We start from the raw sequence: 27,388 nt of genomic DNA, 5'->3' as shown, positions 1-27,388 counted from the left end.
TTGGAGCTGCACTTTCGATTTTAGTGTTTGCTCATTGGGTCACTGTCGCTGGGACTTTCGTCTTTCGCTGGGGTTAGCGTGAAAGAATTCTTAGGTAACAGGTAGTCGACATTGCGCAACGCGAATATTTAAACAATGAGACAATACTGTAGCATTATTTTATGGCTGATAAATTTCCTATTCATCTTTTGCAATTATTTTATATTTTCTGTTGAAATTTCTTGCTTACTGGCTTCATTTAAGGATGAATTACAGTGACAATCTTACCCAAAAGTTAATCCATTTCTCGGATATTAATAAAGCTTTTTCCGTGATGAGAACTCATCAGAAATGGGGTAGATGTACCGTTTGTGGCCATGTGCATAATTATCTTATTTTTAAATTACTTGCAGATCATTATTATGTGGAGAATTTCACTTCATAAATATTTTGTTTAGTATATCGCCAGAAATATAAGGTTACATTTATTGCTTACCCGGAAAAATATTATATTTTTTAAGAAGTGGCCAAAACTAGTACAATACCTTAAAGTGGCTACAAATGGTGCATCTACCCTAGCAATGGTGTATTTTTCTCGCAAATTCAGTTGAATTCGCTCTTGCTTCTTATTTTATTTTGTCAATTCATTGAATATTTGATCTCTTATCATAAACTTGTTTGTTGGAATGTACCTGAAAGCGCAAGTTTTCGTGTCATTTTCTTTCATTTAAAAAAAAAACTATCGAATCAATTGTCCGGAATTTTTATGACAATTTTGTTCAGTGTTTGATCTTTCTGCACACAAGATTTCAAAAACTTGGGCCCACTATTTCACTTTTTATTTTGTAGTTATATTTCTCGATATTGCATTTTCCAATAAGTTAAATAATTTAAAAACTACCGAATCAATTTTTCTTAAATTTTGCAGGGGGTTTTACTATTGCACAAAGATTCATTCCTCCAATTTTCAAAGAGTTTCGCTTATTTTTAATGTTACTGAAGTTCGTCCTTAATTCGAATAAGAATGTTAATATATCCCAATGCAGAGAAAGAATACAATGGCCGCTCCGAAAGTACTAAAATAAATAACCGATAATGAAACATTGATTATTGGACTATTTTGAATCACCCACACAAATTAAAAATGGCTTCCAGAGTGTATATTTCTCTGCCATATGAATTGACAAACGTAAACCAGATTGAAAGTTTCAGAGCCCACGTTAATTTGCTTTCCCATCAAAAGAAGAAATGACTCCTAAAGAAAATTTTCACCAAATACGAGAAATTGATCCTCTACAACAATCTCACTGAAAAGAAGAATTTCTTGTTTAAAAAAGAGTGCTTCAACAATAGCGAAACCTACTGTACACCAAAAGAAAATTCCAATAGGTATTGGTTTGCAGGAATAATTTATTTAAAACTCTTAAAATAGGATGAAACGATAAAACCCTGCCGTAGACAACTATTTAGTTTAAACAAGACATTATACTTGAAGAGATACAAATTAGAAACAAATTACAACAGGCGAGAAAAATTAAAAGGGTCGCAGCAAAAGATTTTCCTTCGCCCTCCACATTTTCTCATTTTCTGCATTCTTCACAAAATTATTTAAACGATACAAAAATTAAACAGTTTTGAGGAGGTCAACAGGGGCGTTGTAGGCTTCTTCCAGTGAGAACTCGTGTCATTTTATGCAAGTGCGATAAACAAGCTTATACAATGATGAACCACAGTGATAAAAAGCAGTGGAAGTTATAACATGAATTACATAAACTTTATATTTAAATTACTTCTTTTTAGGAAACGAACAGTACTTTCCCACCAACCCAATGAAAGTGTATGCTAATATTTACTGCATTCATTTCCCTTCAATTGCCAGGTGCCTCGAAGGACGATTAAAGCGTAAATGAATTTATTTCCTTTAGGAAATGCTTCTTATTAGTCTCTTTATTAACGCGAAACCACCGTTAGCGATTGTCTTGGAATAATAGTTCTTCGAACCGTCGACGATTTAGAGGAATACAGCTTTGAGTGTGCATGCTGACAGTTCCTTCCTTAGACTTTTCATTTCCCTTGGAGGGTAGCAAAGGTTTATTGAAATCGTTGGCAATAGGTTATTCGAGCACTAAATCATACAATTTTACCGTACTTTCGAAACTCTCGGTATACCAAACGGTTTACCTATCTGTATTTTCATTTATTAATTCTGCTAACATGTATAATACCTTGCAAATAGGAAATTTGTATATTCTCCAATTGCGATTCCCATAGCAGTTGGCTCGGGAGGAAAACTAAAAAAGTAAACGTGGCTAATAATTTCCAGAGCCACCGTAAAAGATTTACTATCGATGCAAACGCCTCTTCTCTATAATTTCCAATCAGACTATTATTAATTATTATAAGCCGGTAGAAAAGTCCTGTTAGGTGTAGGTACGGTAATGTCTTTTTTAAAAAAGTTTCTTTACCACAATCTACTTGTAATTTTATCAAAAAAGTATTCAAAGGTCATAGACAGCTAAGAAAAATACTTTGATTTAAAAAAAGTTGTAATACATATAAGATTTATTTTCAGCCTCGAGGGCCTTGAAAAGAAACTTGGTTTTACAAATTTTTCATCCGTCCTTCCACTGTGACACTCCTCCCAACTTATAAAACTAAAAATCTTAACTCATTTTTCTAAAATATTTTCCTTTTAATAAAGACTTTGCACCGATCTAACACTAAGATCTTCAATAATTCTGAAACTAACAAGTGTTTGAATTTCTGCCATGACAAACGCGTTCGACGAAGCGACAATAAAAAATCCCCGATTTCCGCTACGTAAACACAGATATTTCAATAAATCAAACAAACTTTTGTACCGATCTAATACAAATACTAACTCACTGCCTCGTTACATTCATTCTTAATTCTCCCAAATTCCATCGCAATCACTCAGCATCCCCATACACTCTGTACTCAAACCCTACCCAATTTACATTCGTCAACAATCCTCCCCACTTAGCATATCAAACCATCCCCATCGTGTATCAAAGAAATGAAAACCGATTATTAAAATACTTATTCCAGGCAACCTCTTCCAGCGACTTTCTCCCGGCAACCAAAGCAGCGTTTTCCGCGAGTGCCCGCAATCCCTTCGGCAAGTAAATAATAATCCCCGATGTCGGCCGTTCAGTCATGGAATTCGTCTCGACCCTGGGGCCCCGGGTCCCTCTTCTTGCATCATATTGCACCTCCAATCGACTTCCCTCGGGGCCCCCGTATCGGTTCGCGTTAACTTCCCGTAATTTCCTCAAGGCTGGCCCGCCGACGAAAGAGTGGGATGATGGCCTGGAGGGGGCGGGCGGGGGCGGGAGCGAGGGAGGACAGTGCCCAGAGGGGGTTGGTTTGCGTGAGAGCTACCGTGCGTCCAACTTTTCGATGATTTACGGAAGCTCGGCACAAAGCACAGGGTAGCCTCATAAAATAATAAACCTTCTATTAGGGACTTGCCTCGTTTCCTCCTCGTCGTCTCTGGGAGAGCAGCGCGCTGTTACGGTTATATGCGCGGTGCGGCTTGCACGGGTGCGACAGCCTCGCCGGCTTTTCCTGTTATTTATAACGGGTGGAACGAATCCGCCCCGATTCCCCGGACGATCGAGGTGCTACCGGACGCCTTGGAATAATGAGCGTTTTGTGGATTCCGGACAACGAGGGTACAATGTATATTATATTCCATGTTGGTCCGGTAATTCGAGGAGGCAAGGGTTGGGGGTGAAGTCTGCGATCTTACGGATCTGCGGCTCCTCGGAGCGTACTGAATTCTGCTTTTAGTTTTCATACGATTCTGATTTAACACGGTTTAGAAAACTGTAGTTGGTGTGTTGAGATGTTCTGCAGATCTGCGCACTCGAGGGTCTTCGAAGCGTTAATGTACTGAAGAAATTTGAAATTTTTTGGAACCTGTTTTCTCAGCTGCATTCCTTATTAGAAAGTACACAGTTTCGATATTTAGGGGCAACCTGTACAAAATCCTGTACCATGATTATTCTTGAAATTAAATGAAAGAAGCCCACGCGCATTTGGCAATTGTTTTTCGCCATATTGAACTGTTAGTCAATAGAGATTTGTGACGAAATGCGTACGCTCCAGCGAATTATTAAATTTATTAATAATTAGATAGGTATTCTGTTTCTAAGTGATCTGGTCTTATTTTCGACTGACTTTAAGTGGACTATATAGTCTTTTGGTGATTAGAATGCTAGTTACATGAAGATATCTGTTAACAGTATTTATTTCTATTATATTTTCAAGATCGTGGCCAGTTGTTGTCGTTTTCATATTTAACTGTAACCAAAAGTGTCGATGCTTACGTCTTGGGGCATAACAGTACGGGGTAAAACCGTACCCCGCTATTTCCAGCAACAGCAAGAAGAAAACACCCACTCCGAATATAGAACCATCCATAACAGCTAAAAATCAAAAATTGAGGAGCAAAAAATGTAAACCAAAGAAGCGTAGACAAAATAACTTAAGACACCTAAGACAAGCCACCTGAATAACTTCTATAATTTTTGAGATAGGACAAAATGTTTGAGACAAAAGTTAGTTGGTTCCGAGGGGCTCATTACGCCGTGGATAGAACTTAATACTATTGTTGCTACTTTAGATCGGGGCAAAATCGTATAGTGTATATGGTTTTACTCACTCTGTGGGGCAAAATCGGAAAAAGAACAGGTTTTGTTTTATTATTAAATTAAGTAGCTTGTTTGGGACTTTTCGATTATATTTTTGCTATTTTGTGTTGTTTATGAAAACATTTAATAAATACCGTTCTCATTACACAGTTTGTTGTATAATTTAAAAAGTTATGGACCTGGAACTTTAAGTATATGGTTTTGGACAGGTTTCCCCTACACCGTTCTCCTAGTTCTAGTAGTTTTCAAGAAATTCGACCAAACATGTTTCTCACCTTCAAATTTGAGGGCTGTTTTTACCCTTTCAACATGATCGTCAGCGGATAAAAGAAATGTATATGAAATATATTTTTGTAAGAACTACTTTCTACCATCAAAATCGGTCCATATCTACCATAAAAGTGGCATCAAAATCTTGTAAGTGATATTATATGGATAAAATGTAAATTTGTAGGTGCAGTAGCTTTCGGTCTCCATTTTCTTCGAGTTTAAATAAGAATATCCGTTCTCAGCCCAAAGACGGGCAAACGCGAGAAAATATACAGAATTCTTAAGGTGCAAATCTACGATGAGACAAAAATATCCTCTTTCACAAGAGACTGTAATCTCATGAGACAATTATTTCATTACTTTATTATTTTTTAATTATTTTGTCATTAGTTTCATGAAATTAGACTCTTATGACAGAAGTTTCGTGATATATTTTGAAAGATCTCATGTCTCACGACTATTTCCATTATTCACATTTAGATGTTGCTGAGATTTTTGTCTCATGATAGAAATTTAGTCTCATGTAAAATCTGATCGTGGATTTGCACCTTTATACCAGAGGCGGATTCAGGAGCCTTTCTTGGAGGGGGCGAAATAAGTAAAAGTACATAAGTGCATTTTCGAACCCTCTTTTACAAGATTTAAAATTGGCTTGTAACTTATATTTTAATATCTCTATCTGATACAATAGCCTAAATAATTAAATTCACATTTATTATTTATACAGAATAATATACAATGGCATAATATTTTTCTATTTTATTACTCTTGGGATCGCCCCTATCGCCCCCCTCTGGATCCACCGTTGCTTTATACTCGCACTGAAGCTGACAATGAGTTCCCTAACAAGGAACACTATTCAATTGATAATGGAATCACGCAGATTTCTTTATATCGATCGAAAGTATTTGTCACAAAGACCACAAAAATGTAAATTAAAGATGCTCCCAACAGCTGGTCTGAACTTGAAAAATCAACAAAGGCGGAACAGGGGGAAAGAAAAATGAGGGAAAGAGAATGACAAATCTGTCTGTTGAAATTTATATATCTCTATTATATGAAAATACATTATAGTAAATGAATGATAATTCATTAATGATAGATAATAATTCGAAAAAACTAATGATAATACTAATGAAATCACAACAGTGGGTAATATTAACCATTATATTGAAAAAGTGATTGAAGCAATAATAAATTTCACAATGACTGCAACGAGCGAACACTGTTTCTTTCATACCTTGATCAACGAGACAGTCTAAACGTGTCACTGCGAAGACTGATCGACAGATCACACATATACTGTGCGACGTCATTAGTATTATCATTTATTATCATTAATTTTTTCTAATTACTATCTATCATTAATCTATTATCAATCATTTACTATAATGTATTCTCATATAATAGAGATAATTAAATTTGAACACACGGATTCTCATTCTCTTTCCCTCATTTTTCTTCTTTCCCCGGCCCCACCTTTGTCGATTTTTCAAGATCAGACCAGCTTTTGGGAGCATCTTTAGTTTACATTTTTCTGACCTTTGTGACATATACTTTGGATCTATATAAAAAAATCTGCGCCATTCCATCATCAATCGAATAGTGTTCCATGTAAGCTGCATCTTTGCACAGAAATTATTGGGCACCCTGAAAAAAAGGGTAATGAGATAATTCGAGAATGGTGCCTGTTATTGCTATATCCACATTTCTTCTCGAAAATCATTTTCCTGTGGCTATGTCTATAAATTAGAAAGCCACGGAGTGTCGCCAAAGCTATCAGCGCCTAAACCTAATCGTTTCTCAATCGCCGATGCTAACGAGTCGACAAAGCGCGTACAAGGGGGTAAATTAATTTCGATAGAGTGTCCCATCAATTTTGAACGATGCACGAAACGAAGGTTAGCAACCGCAATTAGTGTCTATCGCGAGATATAAGAGCCGAACGCGCGTCGTTCCGGCGACGTATAAAGAGGTGAAGTTACATAAAGCCGCAGATCTCATCAGGACGTGGGTCGATCGTAAAACGTGGCGAAGGGCTTCCTCGTGTTCCCCGTGGAAGCTAATAAAGGTTAGAGGAGAGAGCGAGAGGGAGAGAGAGAGCGAGCAGCGTCACGGGGCTATAGGTGAGTTAATTCCATCAAGGGAGACCTGATTCATTATCCAATATCGGACCTCGTAAATCCCGGCTAGGACAAATAAATTATCGCCCTGGAACCGTCGCGCTGACCTCTCTCACTTTCGAGGATTTCCGACAGACATCTGCGGACACCTTCGAAGCCCTGGCTCCAGCACGATCTCTGCGTTCTCAACACATGCAGGCAGCAAGCGAGATTTCATTTCTGCTTTTATCACTTGTATCCTGTCTTCCTTTCCTACCGGACCTGTCGATGCCATTTTATTTGGCGAGAACGAAGCTGTTTTACAGGATTATTAGGGGCTCAATATTAGGATCCGGGTTATTGGATTTTGACGTCTGCAATGATAATTTCCTTTTTTAATAAAAATTCAAATTTTGTTTGTGGAGGAAGTGGCTATTCGAATAAATAGGCACGTTCGTGTCGATCAACTGCAAAGCTTGTATTTCCATTTTTAATATTATGAAAAAGAATTGTTTTTAGGTTTTTGATTGCAAAGGTGACGCTTTTTAAAAAATAGTTGGTAATTATGCAGAACAGGTGTTTCCTCAACGATTTCAATGATTTTTGGATATATTGTCGGGGACATGAGTCTAAGCATCTTTTTCCTGTAAATGTAATCGCCGCTTGGCGATTCATGACATACAAATCATTGAAATCGGTGAGGAAACACCTGTTCTGTATAATTACCAAATTGTTTTATTTTGGTTACTTAGTAGGTATGATGGATGCGATATCGAACTTGGTGACTAATGTTTAGACTGCGGATGTTTATGCAAATATACATCTTTATAGAAAAGGACTAAGCAAGTGAAATTTTTACAGAAATATGTTTCGTCATTAGAGGGTTTTCAAAATATATTTTTTATTTTAAAAAATGTTATGTTTATTTATTTCTAGCATATATAGAATATACTTAGCTCGAGTATAATAGCAGCCATGATATAGTGTATTCCAATTTCTTACAATAGGGATGTCGTAATTATCAAAATAAATATCATACTTCCATAAACTTCCGCAGTCTACTAATGTTACACAATTTTTTTAATGTTAAACGTCAGGTATAGTGTCAAGTTAGACAAACGCAAGCTACCAACGAAAAACAGTGCAAAATTTAAGGAATTCTTCTAATTTTTTCGAGAAGTGACAGATTGAATTATATCTACCATCACTTTGAACTTTAACCAGACCTTAAGAATAGAGGATTGACAAGGAAATGCTCCCAACTCGAAAACATCTGATTTTAATGAAACTTTGTGCGAATGTAGAGCATATTCACTCTGAAGGGGTGAAATCCAGGGCTTGAAAACTGTTGTAATATCGATTTCGGTTCTCCAAACGGTTAGAAAGAACCTTTATTTTGAATAACTGTTACGAAGAACCGAAATTTCCAACTAATATCTGTTTCAGTTACGGTTCCTATTTCCTTCCTCATATCGGTTCCATAACCGTTATTTTTTCGGATCTATATCGGTTCCGAAACGGTTCTAGAATTAATTCTTGTATCGACTTTTCCTTAATTGATATCATTAATTAGTGAAGCTGTAGATTACTGTATATGTGCATATTCTTTACAAAATCCTTAGAGAAAAAGAAGAAACATTTATACATATCATATATAATAAAGCGTTGAGATAAATAAATCAGCTACATATTTTTTACATTCACACACACTATATCATTCAGAATAGGAAGGTAAAAGTTTCTCCTGTTTCTATAAGGATTTTGTAAAAAAAAGATGAACACCTACAGCAATCTACAGCTACGATAATGAATGATATTAATTAGGGAAAAGTCGATATAAGAATTGATTCTGGAAACGTTTCGGAATTGATATAGAACCGAAAAAATAACGGTTATGGTACTCATATGAACAGGGAAATAGGAATCGTAACCGAAACAGATAATAGTTGGAAATTTCGGTTCTCCATAACAGTTATTTGGAATAAAAGTTCTCCATAACCATTTTAATCAGAACTTTTATATAAAAGTTTTAAACAGTTATTTTCGGAACCGTTTCAAGCTCTGGTGAAATCATCCCCTAAAGTAATCTCGTTTTTCTTTTAATATAACTTTATAACAGTGCGAAATAGAATAAAACTTTAAATATAAGAATTATTCAGTTTTTACGAAAGTGTCGAAAGGAAAATAAACTTATATTAAAAAAACGAAAAAGCGTGCTAATTTTAAGAGCTGATTTCACTCTTTAGAGTGATTTTCCGGAGGAAAAGAAATCACTCCTTACAATACTTCAATAAAATCAGAAAATCCTGATTTTAATGAAACGTCGTGTGAATGTAGAACATATTGGAGTATACAAGGAGCAATGTTTTCTGTGGAAATTCACTCTGAAGGATGAAAAACGAATTATTTCGTTTGTTTAACAAAACTTTGTGACGGTGCTAGACAGAGCAAAACTTTAAAAATAAGAATTGTTCAGTTTTTTTTATGTTCTATTATGGAAAGAAGATTAAAGTTATATTAAAAAAAAAACGAAAGCACGTGATAATTTTAAGGGCTGATTTAACCCCTTCACAATGATTTTCTTCAGAAAAAATTGCTCCTTGCATACCTGAATATGCTCTAGCTTCGCAATAAAAAAAGTTTCATTAAAATCAGAATTTTCGGGTTGGGAACGTTTTCTTGTGAGTAGCAGTGCTTTGAAACCAATTGATCACTTAAGACTGCATCAGAGAGGAGAGAGAGAGAGAGAGGGGGGGAACAGGGTAGGAAGGGGAGGGGTGTGGTAGAGGAGTTAAGAAGGGAAAAGTGGGGAAGTAAAGGCAATGGTTTATATATTGGAAATAGTGTAAATAAGTATTAGAAGTAAGGTAACCGCAAGGCGGTAAGCGTGTGTGGCAGGCGAGGCGGACATGGCGAGGCGAGCGAGCCGTGTTATAGTTTTAAGTTCGATTAAGTTATATAAGGTAGGTTAATATAGGCTAAGACGGAAAGGTGAGAGGGAGATCTCAGGGAAGAAGGCCCGAACCCCAGAAGGGATGGGATAATAAAACTACTACTACTACTACTACTACTACTACTACTACTACTTAAAACAGCATCAAAGATGGACCATTTCTATTGATGACCCCCGAATGATCGTACAGAAAGCTTAGAAAACACGAATCCGCGATAAGAGGACAGACAGATCTGGGCGGAATCTGGAAATACGCCGATTTCGGTCTACCGCATTGGCCAGAGCGGTAGACCTCCGTTCGTCCTTGCGTGTTTGCGGATTCGAGCGTTGCGCCCAGAAATTAAGAGAAAATGTGGCTCCTCTACGCGAGGCTGCCGAAGTTGCGGGCTGCGGGCACAATCGGGGTCGTAAATTTTTTCGAGAAATCCTGCCTGCGCATCGGGTTTATGCGTTTATGCATTTATGCTCGCGCCGTTTACCAGGTCCTTCCTCCTCGATTTTGTGCCGCCTAATCGGTGTTCAGGGACGCACTTCTCCTCGTCCCAACGCACTCAGATTTTCCACCTTCAATCACCCACTGTGCCTTCAAATATCATCAACGAAACACATGTTCAGTCTTGACGAATAATGCACAGCCGATCTCGAAGGAGTTAGTTGAGCGGTGCTCTGAATTTTAGATTCGAAAAATAAACACTGCGGTGGATTTCGAAGGTTTCCCTTACTTGTGCGAAGTTTATTGAGACCGCTGCGCCCCTGTCGCATTTCTGACCATACGACAATGGACTTCCGAGGCTGGGTTTCGGTAGAAGTTACCGCGTTTCGCTGTCAACCGGTGGAGGTCTGCGGGGCTGGCCGTAGGGTGACGAACAGACTTCGGTGTAGTAAATCTTCGAATGGTTTTATTTTGGTTTATTATCTCTTGTACCTTCTGCGCCACTCCGCGCGTCTCTGTCTGTCGGTTTTCCTAGGACTAGTGACACCGTAATATTGCCCGCCCCTCGTAAGAGGTAAACGAAAACAGCAACGGCTGATCACAGTCACTCCTTCGACTTCATTCTCCCCCATTTATGCGTGTATACCGGGTTTCTCGCACCCCGTTTCTCGGCACTGAACAGCCGGTCTCCAAGTTTTGGGTACAACTTCATTGCTTTATGGCGTCCCCCTCTGTTCCTCGAACGTCTGTCTCGATGGACTTCGTTGAAAGGGGAGCACCGAGTTATTCAGAACTAAATATAGAATATTATTTGTAATTAACCCTTTTAAAGTCAATGAGGCGAGCTTTGCGGCGAAGCTAATAGAATAGATGCGCTGGGTATTTACCAATTCATTGTGTAAACTTAAGAGTTTCACACTTTATGGCGAGCACTCATTGAAGCGGGTGAGTTACCCTTTTATTGGATGAGGGTTGGTGGCTTCAGAGATCAGCCGTTTTTTAATTGCAATGAGATTTAGAGGAAATAGATGTTCACAACAGAGTGGGGAAAATAAAGAGGTTGAGGGATGTTATAAATTGGTTTTGTAACAAATATTACTAGTCATCTAACATCGCTAAATTTTAAGAGATGGTCACCGCTTTATGATAAAAATTCATTTATGTCCGTAATATTATGTTTCAAATATAAAAAGCCACGAACATGATGCGAAGCTAACAGTAATGCCCATTTATTGCACTATAATTGTTTCTGCCGCATCATTTCTTCCCTTTCTGTATCACAATTCTAAAATTTAACACAAAACACTTCCTCAGAACTTCTTCGTTTTCTTCAAAACACCTCTCCACAGTAAACCAATAATTTGATAGCTACTAACCCATCAACTATTAATTAATTTTCCACCAAATACGTACACATATGGAGTAAAACTTGAACACACACCCTTTCCAGCAAAATGGCCACTGTGGTTCTTTCAAAATCAAATCAGTTCATCTAGCTTTTCAGACATATCGCGTAGATTTGATACAGTCTAAGTAAACATGAACATCGAGGGTGGGAGAATTTCTCCAAACTTTCGATTACTCTATCCAACCCTCAGTTTTGCGCGCAGACGCTAAGATAAAGCGCGCACCGGTGCCAGAGCAAGCGATAAATAATGCTAGCAGACAGAATGGGACCTGCGTCACTCGACGAATCAATTTGACGCGGTCGAATCCTGATTTCAATCGGCAGTTCGATCTGTCGAGGGACAATATTTCCCTCATAAACGGCAAGCATGGCGAATCGTGATTCGGCGGGTGCCAATAAATAACTGCGCCGTATTAGCTTCGAAGTGATCCCCGATGCGAACCGTGACCGATCTTTTCGAGTTCCTCGCTCCAAATTCGGCTACTAGGCTCCGATGTGCCGAGGTCCTTTTGTCGATCGATTATCGACGCTGGCGAAATCTACTGTGGGAATTAATTCGAGGCGGCTAATCGATGCCATTTTGGTGCACTGTGGGAACCGCGCGCTAACGCCTAGTCGGAGAAAAATACTCATTATTTGTAGGCGTGTTAATTTTGGTACTATTTTCCAACTATTTAGTGACTTAGGTATATTTCACCACATGGTCAATTTTTAATTTGTGTTTCTGTAGAGATAGGTATCTAAGTCTTTGTAGAATACTTTATTGTACAGATTCTGTGGGTATTTTTAATAGAATGTTGATAGAGCTATGCCGAATTATCTGTTTGTATGAATTCTGTTGAGTGAAATAGTTCTTATTATATTATTGAAATTTTAATGCAAGTTTTATAGGTTTAGGGAGCATTGTATCGTCGTTTATTGCTTTTTGATTCAATATCTATTTTCAAAGCACTTGCTTCCTTTGCTAAAATTACAACAGTAATTTATTAATGCGTTACTAGTTGCACTTTATATTTTGCATACCTTCTGTTTCACCCTAAATGTAGCAATAGATTTTACTCCGCATAAACAGGCTTTCCACAGATACTTAATTCGTTCCTACCTTTCTTCTCTATCAACACGACATCAAGAATGGCACTACAAATAATTCGTTTCTGTTAAATCTATTGTATTTTAATGCTCCTTCCCCACTTCATTATTCAAACCAACGACCCACAACTGTAATCTGTGCGAACTAAATAGACTTCTTTTTGGGATCAATATCCAGTTTTATTACCAGCATTGACAAACTATGTACCTACTCTCGGACAGTGCCTGGTGATCGTCATTATGCATTGTTTGCTATTCAGGGCTTTGGGTTAATGTATTTAAATATTTGTTCTATTTTTTCTACTTTCTACTCAGTGGCGGATTTAAGGAAAAAGGCCCGGGTGGCAAACATTCGGAGAGGCCCATATTTTTCGGGAAAATGCAGAGGTAGTTTATTAAAAATGGGCTAAGTGTAGAAGTACAGAAAAAGAATATAGTCTTTGAATAAAATCATCATTTTTTTAAGATGGGGTCCTGGGGCAACGGCCACCCGTTAAGGGGTTACGCGCAGTCCGGAGGTATAAAAATAACAATTTTTTGGGAATTTATTTCAGAAAGTACATGCATATGTTTAAGCAAAGGTTTTTGTATTCAAATGAGGGACACTTTAACAGGTTATTACATTATGTTCTGGTATAAAAGTATTTAGTTATTGCAAAATTACAACGAGTACAATGACATTTGCATAATATGCATGCACACTCTGAAATAAATTCCCAAAGAATCGTTCTTTTTCTACCTGCTGACTGCGGATAACCCCTTAAATCCGCCACTGTCTCTACAAGTTTTCTTTTGACTGCCTTTACTTCAGCTAATTCTACATTTGTACAACTTTCCCTACCGTTTCCTTAGACTTGTGTTCCAAACGGATTATATCAAACAAAATTATTGTTGCGCCGGGGCGTTTTCATCGCAGGCCACCCCGACGCAAAGGAGTAGAATAATAGACACGGACGCACACACGACTGAACTATATTGTTACACAGACCAATAGTTTACAAAGGTGCGACCCGTACGTCCGAACGCAATGGCGTTCGGTACAAGATCTCCTTCTCGTCGGCCTCTCCGATCGTCCTCTTGAAGGGGGCCGACCTTCTTCTATCTTCAGCTGCGAGCACCAGCAGGCTATGCACGGGCCTATACCCGGTGCTCGCAACATTATGTTTGCAATAATAAATAAGATCGTATACGAGCTTCAAGCTCCTCGAGCGTCTTGCTAAAGTGTTCCCAAATACTTTTTGCATCCACAGAATCGCCTTCCTATGATCGAGCCCCATGATTCCCAGGCTAAACAGAGTCGCAAAAAGGTCGCTGTTTTCGTGGGAGGCAGAGTTTTTGTGGAAAAAAGGGGAACGCAAAAAGGAGAAAAATTCCACGGGGAAAAAAGTAGGATCTTGAAGAACGCGTTATAAAATCGTACAGAGACGTTTAGCTCGTGCTACGAAACCATGGGACAACTCGAGTGGAGTCCCTTCGTTGTCGAAATCCTCGCGACCCGCAGCGGTACATTTTTTTCTGGGTCAAAAAACTGTCCATCGCGGCTGCCCTGTTAGGAAAAAAACGGTACAAAAACCAGGGCAAAAACTGGGTCCTCCGCAGAAATGCAGGAAACTAGCTTCCGAAAGTATTCGCGGCCGTGTGAAAAAAAATAGTATCCACGGCCGAAAGGGTTAACTTGCTCGAACGAGCGCTAACTGGACGCTTCACGGGCCTCGTAAACGCGCCCCGTTTCTTTTCCCTCCGCCGAAAAAAAAGCGACGGTACAGCCAAGTCTTCGGGTTTGTACCATTTATGGCTGTTGCCGGCTGTATAACGCGCCGAATGCCTCCTGTTGCCTAACAGACTTCTATGGGGGTCCTGGACCCCCAGTCGAACAGTCACAACCATCTTCAAGTTCCTTCCCCCCTTGGAAATTTTTATTTTTTTTAATGTGAAACTTATATAGCGGTTGCGCGAGGATTTTGGATTTATGAAAATTTAATTAGCTAGCTTGATTTTTTAACAATGGAGAGGGGGAAGGAAGAAAAGTTGGAGGTTTAGGGGATGGAAACTTTGCAACTTTAGGAATTAAAGATTAAGGCTGTAGGGGAGGGAAAGTGAGAAGTGGAGGATGATGGACCAATACACTTAATTAATTATATTTTCAGTAAACTTTAAATTTTGACCACCCCCACTTAACTTTGCCGGCCATTTTGGTGGTATATATGTATAAATTTTAAGAAAATAAAATTTACAATTTCAATAAAAAAATCCCGGCCCCCTAAAGGTTAAGCATTACCAATTCAAATTAAATCATTTTTCATTTTACATCAATTTAGTTTATTGGAGGATGAATTGAATTATACAAAAAATTTTGTACAAAAATATTGCTAAATTCAATTCATCCTCCAATAAACTAAATTAATTATATTTTCAGTTAGATTCAAATTCTGAGGGGTGAGACGAAAAATTGTGATTGTTTGTGGGAAGAATAATTGGATAAATTTGCGAGTGAAAATTGCTGGAAGCCGAGTCTGGAGGGAAAGGTGCGCGGCTCGTCATGGTTCGGTCACTGCCGGGGGTCAAACACCCCCCTTTTTGTGCGAGACGCCGCAGGACGTCCTGTGGGGTGCTACGCCTCCACGCTTTCACGGCTAACAGGGAGCTCCTTTCAGCAGTTTTGACTTTTCAATTAGCCACAGGTTCGCCTTCACCCAAATATTGTGCCTAATGTCCCTTCGACACGCAGCTCCACGACCGTTTCGGAAAACCTCGGGGCCCGAGTCGAACGAGTTTCAACGCTTCGAAGCGATACACTCCAGCGCGCTGATTCGTCCAACAACTTTCGAGGCTTGCATTATCTCTTCAGCGTGGAGATACTTTAAAGTGGAGTCCTTTAAAATTTAACTTTGGGGGGTGAAAATGAGGCCGAAGAATTCTTTTAAGGGTTGATATAGAATCTTCCAAATGAAAAGAGATAAAGAACCTCGCACAAATAATACGAGATAATTTTACACCACATGAACTTCAAATAACCAGACATCTACACACACACACACACACACACACACACGCACACGCACACACACATATATATATAAAAATAAAAGGGAATGAGGGCCTTTTTTTAAACAAAAAAAATTAACGATAGTTATCACAGATATATATATATATATATATATATATATATATATATATATCTATATCTGTGATAACTATCGTTAATTTATATATATATATCTGTGATAACTATCGTTAATTTTTTTTGTTTAAAAAAAGGCCCTCATTCCTATTTTTATGACTACTTTCCCTCCATTTTCTTTGAAATTACAACGCTCCACATAGTGATCACATATTACATACATGTCAAAGGAACTCGAAACTGGGAGAACTCTCTGCGCAACCTCGGACAATGTCCTTTGTGTCCGTGCCTTCCTTCCTCCACTCGTGTTTGGCAAACAGCCGCGGCTTGCAGCGTTTCAAACGGACTTTGTTAAACACTTTTTCCCGCCGGACGTGTCTGGCGGGGCGCGTGAAATTCGGAATCGGATTCGCCAGGGATACGTTCGCTGAGGGGTTCCCGTTCTACAGGGGTGTAGCTCGTGCGGACATGTATAGAGGTGTAGTTCGCAGCCGCGGGCGGTCTATGGAGACGTGACCAAAAGCTGTCAACATTTCTTTACGCCGACGAGACAAACTCGATCACGGTTTAAGCACGCCTCAGAAATCCCGCTCCATCTTCCCCCTCGCGGGGACAAAAACGAAAGGATCCCGCCGTGAAGCGCTTCCTGCGGTCGTCGCCAGACCCATCGCAGCCACTTACGACTGTCGATGAGGAAAAAAATTCGTAACACTGAGGAGCATTTTTCCCAGCGTTCATGTGACTCGGGGTTTCTTAACTCCCGCCCCCGACCGTGGCTTAATTGCGTGCAGGGTGTTTTGTGATAGGAGTAGCTCAGAGGGTAGTGGTACAGTATGCAAGAATAAGTGGGAAATGTGGAATGGAATTTGTTGAAATTCTTCTGGTACGCGAGCATTTGATTTACCCTTCATGGTCACAGTTTCTTATAATCACAAATTGATCACATGGGGTTCACTGCGCCCCAGTGTCATTTTTGAGTTACTATTTTCGTATTTTTTAATCTTTTAATTTTTAAGTGATAATTTTGCATTCGTAATACACATACAGTCAAGCTCTAATAGTCTTTTTCCAGAAACGTAAATTTAGATATGTTGTATTTGAAAAAATAGTTGTGGGTAAAAGCGATTTTTTTTATTAAAATTCGCCAAACTTTTAAATTTTATTATTAAGGTCTGAAAATTTACAGAAATATTGGCAGATACATATCGTGGGGTGCGATACACCCTGTGTGACCACGATGGTTTAAAAATCAGTAAATGTACATTTCTCTTTCTTTTGAAATGTCTTTCTGTGCATGTGCTGTGCCTTGCAGAGGTGTAGTAACTCATCAGAGATTCACTCACAGGACGTGCATAGCAATGTTTTTCAAAATACATAAAATCTGTTCAAGTGTCTGCCTCCGATTGCTTTGGTTTTTAGACGTGTTTTAGCGGACCGAAAAGTAACAAATACATGCTTTTTTATTTTGGCCCGTTTGCATATTTACATTTAGGGGGTGAAACCACCCCTCAAAGTGCATAAGAAGAGTTACAAATGTTACTATTGTCATTGTTGTTCCATACAGCAAGTTATGACGCAAATGAAATTTATGTCAAGTTTTATTCAACACAATGTTATAATTTTCTTTAAACTAATAATAGCAACTTCTGTACCTCTTCTTATGAACTTTGAGGGGTGGTTTCATCCCCTAAATATTCAAACGGACCAAAATAAAAAAACACGTATTTGTTATTCTTCGGTCCTCTAAAACATATTCGAAAACCAAAGCAAAGAAAACCTCTCCTCGTTAGTTGCTTCTGCTTTACATACTTCAGGAACTTAAAGCACTAATATTGAGCTCGTGATTTGTCTGCGAGACGTTTAATGACGCGACTAACTTCGTCCTCTATCACTTTTGCATCACCATATCTCTGCAAGATATAATACAGTGAAACTCATTCGAATTAAGTAGTCACCAACTCAAAATAGACAAACAGAAACACCGAAGTTTTGCCAATAAATTCGAAGGTAATTCTGAGCGAAAAATATTACCTACATCAATATCATGTCCAATTCGTAATAGTTGCCAATTTTGTATTTACAAATTTCAACATCTCCGCGTAGAAATTAGATACCGACAGGTGTTCTTAAATTACCTACTACTCGTAACCTTGCAGAACAAGATTTGTAGAGGTGTGCGGGTAGCCGAAATTACGGGGCCCGATTTGCGATTCGGGAGCCGATTTTCTTGTTTAAAAATTCATAAAATCACAATTTAAAAGTTTCCGGTTTTACGGGTGCCCTTTAAGTTGTCATTTCCCAATGTGATCAGATGTAAGAATTTCTGAGCAAGAAAATTGGCTCCCGAATCGCATTCGGGTCCCGTAATTTCGGGTAGCCGCATACTCCTAAACATTTGTATGTACTAGATTTCAATATTTTCTGCATTATCTCTATTTGTGTACATCCCCACATCCCCTTCTGTATTTCTGCACATCCCCATAAATAAAGTGTCATTGTCGCTATCTCCAGCAGGGAACTATCGTATGCTTATTATCTTGACGCAAGGAGGCTGCTCGGAATCTACCCTCCGAACAATACTGCAAATAGATTGTTAGGAAGTAGTCGTTTAAACGACACTTAATGGCCCGTCAGATAAGATAATGCATCCCATGGTCGACTGTGATTCTTCGAGAGACGGCCACCGTATAAATAGGGGGTGACGATCCGCTCGATCGGGGGATCTCGGTGTAATTTCAGAGGGAGGGGCACGTATGCTTGGGGGATGATTCCTGCATCGAAGGTATAAATTGGATATTAATATTTGATGAGCTCGCTGGATCGTAGCTGGCTGAATAGCAGTGGAAGAGAATGATCGATCTTGTGATAGGGGCTGATCTTTATTCACGAACCCCAGATAAGGGTTTAAGATTCGATTCCTCTTCTTCCTTCGTTCTTTATGAGGACTCGAGTATCACATATGGTAAAATAGGCTTTGGTGTATTATTAGCTGAATTAATTTTCACGTACAATTCAAGAAAATTATAGAAACGAAGCTTAACGTAATAGAAAATAAAATAATTTTTAATTGGATCTCATATTGATATACTACGGGAATGGATGGCAAATAAAGCAGTAAAAGAAGCTACTATTTAATTCTATAATATCTCTGAAAGCTTTTCAACTATTTAATGACCTGCTTAAGTATTTCTAGGATACTAGAGATTTCTAGGATTTGTTAAGAGCTAACTTTTTCGTAAATTTAGTTTAAATAAAGCAGTAAAAGAAGCTACTATTTAATTCTATAATATCTCTGAAAGCTTTTCAACTATTTAATGACCTGCTTAAGTATTTCTAGGATACTAGAGATTTCTATGATTTGTTAAGAGCTAACTTTTTCGTAAATTTAGTTTAAATAAAGCAGTAAAAGAAGCTACTATTTAATTCTATAATATCTCTGAAAGCTTTTCAACTATTTAATGACCTGCTTAAGTATTTCTAGGATACTAGAGATTTCTAGGATTTGTTAAGAGCTAAATTTTTCGTAAATTTAGTTTAAATAAAGCAGTAAAAGAAGCTACTATTTAATTCTATAATATCTCTGAAAGCTTTTCAACTATTTAATGACCTGCTTAAGTATTTCTAGGATACTAGAGATTTCTAGGATTTGTTAAGAGCTAACTTTTTCGTAAATTTAATTGAAACTAACATCTATTTTAATTGATTATGTTAAAATATCTAGTTGGAGGTGCTAAATTTTTCGTAAATTTAGTTCAAACTAACGTCTATTTTATTTCCTATTATATTTACACATTACCTATAGCATTTTAATAAAAATTAGTGTATTTATTAATCACATCATCCTTGATTACCCTAAACTTTCAAAAACTTCTGAGCTTATCAGTTACAGTTAAATTTAAAAGGCCATTTCATCAACGCCCAGAGAATCATCAGTCTGTTAGCTTTTCTAAAGGAAATAAAACTGTTAGTGCCATTGCGCTGAAATCGAATCATAGAAACTGCTTGAGTGTCAAAAATAAAACTTTGAGAAATACAAAAGTTATCTCCATTACGCCCGTTTGAAAGCGAACCAGCTGAAATATAATATAATTGCAGTGGGAGGTAAAAACAGGAGGGCGAGAAAATCCAACGCGGTAACAGTCACCCCTGTGACTAACTTGACCGTTGAGAGCAGCTAAACGCTTTACGACGATAGGTTTGCGTCCAGATAATATAACGCTTAAATATTTTATAAGTTTCCGACGGAACCCTCGTACCTTGACTCGGCTGATAGTCTTTTTCCAAAATTTTTTCGATGATTTTTTTACGAGCCACCAACAAAACACCTAGTTTTATATTTATGACGGTAGATCAGCGCGGCGATTTTTTTTCATCCTCCTCTTTACCCTGGCCCCGTGTTTTTATGATTTTACGAGTGGCAGGTATGTTGTCTCCTCATTGCAGCTGCCAATAGAGGATCCGATTTTGTCTTGCAGTTAGAACAGTTGTTATTTATCAACGAGGTCCAGCAACATTTTGGTATCATCTTTTGGGAATGCTTGTCTGTGAGTTTTAGTTTGCACTGTGTGTTAAAGATGACACGAATTTGATTTAATTACTAGAGTCAGAGAGTATTGATTATCTCCCAGCAAAGTCTCCTTTGCCAGGTGTATTGATTAAAGAGAAGGTAGACTTGAAAGAGATCCTAAATGCTCGACCGTAATGTCAGAGTCTGAGCTAGGATTAGCTGTAAATGTCAATAAGTTCTAGGTTTATCTCTGCAAGACATTCTATCTTAATAGAATTATTCCCAGTCACGTGATTATTTTCATTTATTCGTCATATTTAAAAAGTTATTATTTAAAACTTATATTATAAATCAATTGATTCAATTAACTATTGAACTGAAATTAAATTAATCAAAATATTTTTAATAAACCATTAAATCACAATTTTCATATTCAATTCGTATTAAATACATTTTTACAAATTCAACTACCCTCCAAACATTCAATTAATCAAAATATTTTTAGTAAACCATTAAACCACAATTTTTAAAATCTACAATTGAGATTGCAAACAGAATCACTGTGATAGTACAAACTAGCGATAGCTTAATATTAATAGCTAGAAAGGGTGTCTAAAATGAGAAAGAAAATTTTAGAAAATGACAAATGTATTCTGTCAATGTAGAATACAGTATATTGATTTGTATTTCAAGTAGTTAATCTTCAATTTATTATATTATATTATTAAATAGATTAAATAAATTCAGCAGAAAATATTAAAATAAAACCACTACAACCACGTCTCCTTATTCAAATTAAACATCCATACATATTTGCTATTTAACTGTCCACCCCATACTATTAACGAATTTCCAAACAACTGCAAGAAAACAATTCCACAGAGATAGAGTCTTATAAATGTTTGAGGAAGATGGTTTGCCTACTCGCGAACGTGTTTGCGCAGCCCATCTCCCCACAGTGCATACAATTCGTCGATCTGGAATAAATGGAAATGGGTGAGACGCGGGTGGCGGTGGATTCATAGTTAAACCTCAATGGGTTGTTAAGCCAGTGGCGTTTATGCTGAATTATCTCGTTTCCCCGATGGAATCGTTCGAAAAGTTAATTGCTCCCTGGCACCCCCAATTCGTTGGTCCAGCTATTTATATCTACTCAACGCATCCCCCTGCATTCGTGGATGTCTTGTAAAAGCCACCCTCCTCACGACCCATTCTTCTCCTGAGGGGGGGTTGGTACATCAACTGAATAGCCAGCTACAGCCACAGTTTACGTGTTTCGTTTCAATGATGTAATTCGATTGGCAAAGCTTCGTAAAGAACACAGTTGTAATTTGTAGAGCTTAGTTTACAGCTTCGTTAATTTGCGTGAATAGCATACAATGAGGTAAATAAAGTTTTATGTGTAGCAAGTTAAGTAAACGAATGCCATTATATATATATATATATATATATATATATATATATATGTGTGTGTGTGTATAATCTCATTCATAACAAACTTGTGAATCTTTGGAAGTTGTGTGATGAGTAGAGAGTTACGTTCATTAGTTTCAGGAGAATATTGGGTTTAATAAAAGACGAATCCTCTGATCTGAAGAAATCTATTAGTGTGAGGGGGGAATCTAGGTGTAATTGCGTGAGAATGGAGGAAAGGACCGAAGCTATTGCCACCGTCGACGGGAGAAGGGAAATAAATGCGGTGATTGATTTGAAACTGGTGCAATAAAGCTCACATTGATGGATATCGTGTCTTGGAGGAACCATCAAGGATTTATCTAAGTCCTGCAAATGAAAGTAGACCGATTATCATATAGATCTTCCTATAACACAGAAAGTCGAAACATAAAAAATTAAATATATCTTGAAAATAATAAGACGAAACCAATGAATCGTGTAATTAAGTTATTAACTTGACGCTCTGAAATTTTTAAATTCGTAGTAGTAATAAAGGAAATAATAAATCACCCTAAAAATAAGTACTAAAACCCAATTTTTATGTCAGGCATTAAAAAAAAAAATTAGAAATTACTTTTAAGGAAGAAAATTGAAAGAATAGGTAATGTTCACACAAGTTAAATAATCGTAAAGAAAGGAATGGTTATAAAATATCGCCAAATTTATACTTTGTATATATAATATTTATATATATATATATAATATTTATTCTGTCTCTATCTCATTCTCTCCCTCTCTCTCCCCCTTAATACATATAATTTCATCTCTTTACGTAGACATATAAGTACTTAAGCATAAATATCAACAGGCTAATCGAAGTATTCATGGCCGCGCGCCACGGATCGCAAGATCGTTCTTGGAAACCAATGAATTTCCTGCGACACTACAAATCCTTGTAGACAATGACTATAATAAATTACTTAACACCTAAGACTGTACACGCTACAGCTTCAGCCACACGATAGCATTCAATCTCAACACATCCGTACGCTATTTTATACAAAGGTCGCACAGCGATTCGTTATTCATGAACAGGTACGAGATCTCTACAATCAATCGGCGCAATCGCACAGCAAAACGCTATTCCTGTTTCGCTTAGATTCCAGTTCGACCGAGTCTATACATACTAACCACCAAGACTTTTTCTACACCTCCTTAGCCGAGGCGTACCCGACCCTCCAGGACACGTGCCTGTCGAAATCGAGCCTAGACACCTTCTCATCTACACTATATACATTTACCGAGACTAGGACTAATTAATTTACACGGAGTACTCGTCGATATGTACAATACACCTGGCTGCCTCTAATCCCATCACCGACCGTCCGTCGGAGTTTCGCGAGACCTGGCCGAGTCAATCTCCAGGGAGCCGAAGGATCCAAGTAGCGAGAAAACCCACCAGGGGTATTTTACGCCCTCTCGGGGATGTCGTTCTTGTAAGGCTGGAAGAGCTTCGGCGGCTCGATCTTGATCGACTGCACCATGCTGGGCGTCGACAGGAGGCCGGCGTAGGAGTTCTTCCCCTCGAAGCCGCCGATCGCGTGGAGGTTGTTCTGGAGACCGGCGATGCTGATCCCCGACGGCAGCTTGATCTGCGCGGAGGGGTGCGTGGGTGGCGGCGGCGTGGTCTTCTCGTGCATCTGCTGGCGGTTGACGGTGTGGTGAGGGGGATGCGGCTGCTGCGCGCCGACGCAGTCGCAGTCGCTGGACGCATCCGAGTGTACGGGACTGAGCTCCGGCAGCAGGGTCGGCCTGTAGGTTGTGGCCGCGCTCGTGGGTGGGTTGTTCACCTGGAAGGCGGTGTTGCCGACTGTAGGAACGCCCAGGCCTGCTAAGTGCAGGGGTGGCAGCGATGGGTGAGGTTGAAGGAGATGAGGGTGCGCTGGATACGCGGCCGCTGTGCGCGGATGCGGCCGATGAAGGGCTGACGCGCTCGAGGTGGGCACCGCACCAGGGTATGGAGTGTACCTGGCGGCGTAGTACGCTGCGGCTGCAGCTGCTGGGTAGCTGGGGCCCAGGTGTGTAGGCGGTAGACCTGGAGCGCCATGGTACGGGGGTGGCGGTAGCGTTGCCGTCGCCGCGGCGAGCAGGGTGGCTGCAAGGGTAGGATCCGTGTACATGGCGTACGGCCACGCCATGGCCATTCGCTGGCGCTTGTCCTTCATGCGACGGTTTTGAAACCAGACCTGGAAATTTAATAAAATTGCGCTTGTTAGATTTGGGTGCTTTGAGATGAAATGATGCGGATGGGTTGGTTTATTAGGTAGGGATGATTTAAGAGTTTTCATACAGTCTTGATCTTATTCCTCTAGTATGGCAGGCCTTGGGATCGCGAGGGGTTCAGAGAGGCTGAACGGAGGCTAACGTTTCTACTGTTTAACACCTCGATCATTTCCATCGGCTGGACGTTTTATAGCCACTGTACGGCCCAAGTGTTCCGAGATGAGAAATTAAGGGATCCATTAAAGTCAAAGGTAACACGGGAAAACCGCTAATTAAAGTGATTAACACCTCGGACCGGATCGACCGGTCGTGTCCGAAAGAAATTAAGAAGTCAGGGAAAAAGGATCAAGGGGATCGAGGCGAAACGGAAAGACCAAGGAGCTTGTGTTTGACTTTCGTGATTGACTGTTTGCTCGGCCCGGAGAGAAAAAGAAGGAGAAGAATCGCCAACCGACTCTGGCAACCGTCCTCTCTCTATCCCGGAGCTATAATCGCCAATCAAACATGGCGGTTCGGGCAAAAACCGTCCGCACTCCCACTCGCGGTTTAATTGCCTCGATTAAGCATTCAGCTACTAGGTGCCTAGTCGCTTCGAACGAACAGACCTAGAGGGATTATATCCGGTAAATTGCGAAGAGATTTTTATCCGAGAAACTGTGAACTTCTTCGAAGTTGCGTAACGAGGAGCGAGAGAACCTTCGAGGCTTCCCCATTTATTCCTCCGTGACTGTCGATTACGGGCATTAATTAAACAGGCCAAGGTGTTAATAGAACACTTTTCTACGCGTAGGCCGAACGGCGCGGTCACTATTTACCGAACTTTACCGCGGCCGTGTTTGCGTATCCTCGATAAACGCTCTGTCGTAACGGCGCCGGGGTGCGGAGGGGATGAAATGATTTTTCTAATTGACCAGCGATCGGAATCTCTGCGCACCTTGATCGTGGATTCTGGCAGGTGTAGCTGGGCAGCCAGTTCGCATCTCCTTGGTCTGCTCACGTAATTCTCTCTATGGAACTCTTTCTCCAATCGGGATAGCTGCTCCCTGGTGAAAGCCGTCCTGTATCTCCTAATGTTCGGGTCCATCGAGGACAGAGGCTGCTGCTGTTGCTGCTGATGCGACGGCGAGGATTCTGCAATTCAGAAGGAACGGTCTCTGTTAGCTTCGAAGAACATTCGATTAGAATGGTCGACCCCGCAGAGGGTGAATCTTAACATTGTGCCGGCGGTCGGGGGCCACAATTTGTCTCGACAAACTGCTTTCGAGAAGAGACCGGCCATTTCTTGTTTTCTTAACGCGGTTACACATTGTCGCCCCGCAGAAGCAGCGGGTGATCGCATTTAGGAGCGTGTAAACGAGACGAAGCGGCGGAAACTGGCTGAAAGGAGCTCGGAGGGTCGCTGGGCCTCACCTGGGCCGTCTTTCGGAACATGGGGTTTCTTTTTAAGATAATTTTCTTTGGTCTACCGACGCGAGCTTCGAGTCCGACTAATCTGATTCCTCTAGGCAACGGCAAATGTTTGATTGTTGTACAATTATTTTAGGGAAACTCGGAGGGTATACAGTAATTCTTACCCTTGCGATAGAAGTCTGGTATTAACGGCTTTAAAAAAGGGTGGGACAAAACGCGCACTTTTATTTCCAGGGATATGTACAGTGAAAGGGAACCGTTAACTTCTTTTCGAGGGGATGACAAAAGCAAGGGGTGCCGAGCGAAAATTCGCGACTATGGTCAAGCAATTTCAAATCCTCGAGCAATAAACAGTTCTCCGGGGACGAGCTTCCAAGAATTAGGAAGCAACCATAAAATAATTACCGCAATAAACCGCGTGGCTGCGTTTCCACGAAGGACTTGGTCGATTTTCTCGAGCCTTATTTATTTTCATGGCCGTCGCCATTCTACCTAAATAGGCTTCGCGCCGTTCGGGTCCCGAAAACTACCCTTAATGCGCGTCGCTCAGACCAACAACGAGCCATCAATTGGATTAACCTTTCGAGTAATTAACCCTCTAAGTAACATCCAACTCCCTTTAATTGCCTCCTTATTGTGCAGGGACGCGAAAGCGTACTCGAATTTTTCCGTAGGCGTTGCGGCATACCTACGAAATTCTTTCTTCCACGGGATTTATTCATTCGGGGGGGAATTAGACCGAACGACCCGACAATTACAAGCTAGCATTCATTATGTCTGAGCTTCCAAGGGGAATTAGAATCAGGGAAAGTAAACTCGTAACTTCAAAGATCAAGTAACTTTAAAAAAAATTTATTGTCTCTTTACAAACTTTACATTTATGCCTTTCATACTTCGCAATCGTTTTAAGATTAATCTAACAAGAACCCTACTGTTTTATTACAACGAATTGTAAACCACGAGCTTAACACTTCCAGCGCAAAGTACAGCAAACCATTTGGACATCGAGGTGACTAAGGGTTCAAGCAGTACTTCGAGGTCTTTGGAGTTGTTAAAAATTTCGATTCGCATTCGCTAGACTAATTAGATAGAAATTTACCTTTCTCTGGTGTCTTTGGCATATTTCCCGGCGGCGGACTATGCGGCGGGCTAAGCTGATACTGGGGTGGCACGAGGTCCACGACAATCGTCTCCTCCTCCCTCTGATCCTTCTGCTGATCCTCGAAGTTCCTTTGATAGCCCTGCATCTTGCGCACTGGCTCAGCAAGTGTACACTTAATTTATCACTATTCACTGAGGTTCTCGAGTCCTCGTCTCGTGGCTTAACAACATTAACCAGATCTATGGTATATGTTCATAAGGGAGGAAAGCGCGACTCCCCTTCACTGTACACTGTGTTTGCCGCAAACGATGCCTGTCGTTCGTCTTGCTGTGTCTCACAGCGCTAGTCTTCCAAGAAGTGCCAACGTGTTACTGCCGGAGCTAGTCACTGTACCAGGAATTTATACGACCTTGCGAATCTACGGAGGAGCCATCGTTCCGTTACGGTCCGGGATTGGCCGCCGGCTGGTGCATCGCCTTCCCATTGGCCCGCAGAGCCCACGGCCCTTCCCACTACGACCCCCTCCACGCGGGAACTAGCACCTCTCCGGGGAAGATGCATTTTTACGAGATGCACCGACAGCATCAGCTTATGCATCGAGCCAGCGGGAATTATCTGTCGTTATTTCCTCGCGCAAATTCGGCCCTCCGCGAACTCCCG

At 39.9% G+C, this 27,388-nt stretch overlaps 1 protein-coding gene and 1 long non-coding RNA gene across 2 annotated transcripts in view; one reads left to right on the top strand and one right to left on the bottom strand.

Moving 5' to 3' along the window:
* LOC143375513 (uncharacterized) overlaps positions 1-27,388 on the top strand; it is an 85,215-nt gene that overhangs the window by 15,932 nt on the left and 41,895 nt on the right. The gene's annotated exons all lie outside the window — the stretch shown is intronic.
* Positions 23,352-26,938, bottom strand: Eve (segmentation protein even-skipped). The gene is made up of 3 exons (XM_076823755.1): positions 26,726-26,938; positions 25,151-25,347; positions 23,352-24,179 (listed from the first exon to the last, which is right to left on the bottom strand). Exons 1-3 carry the CDS (start codon positions 26,871-26,873, stop codon positions 23,403-23,405), a joined length of 1,122 nt encoding a protein of 373 aa, XP_076679870.1. The 5' UTR covers positions 26,874-26,938; the 3' UTR covers positions 23,352-23,402.

This window comes from Andrena cerasifolii, chromosome 12, assembly GCF_050908995.1.
Source record: "Andrena cerasifolii isolate SP2316 chromosome 12, iyAndCera1_principal, whole genome shotgun sequence".
Classification (NCBI taxonomy): domain Eukaryota; kingdom Metazoa; phylum Arthropoda; class Insecta; order Hymenoptera; family Andrenidae; genus Andrena; species Andrena cerasifolii.
This window is presented reverse-complemented; position numbering and strand designations above follow the sequence as displayed.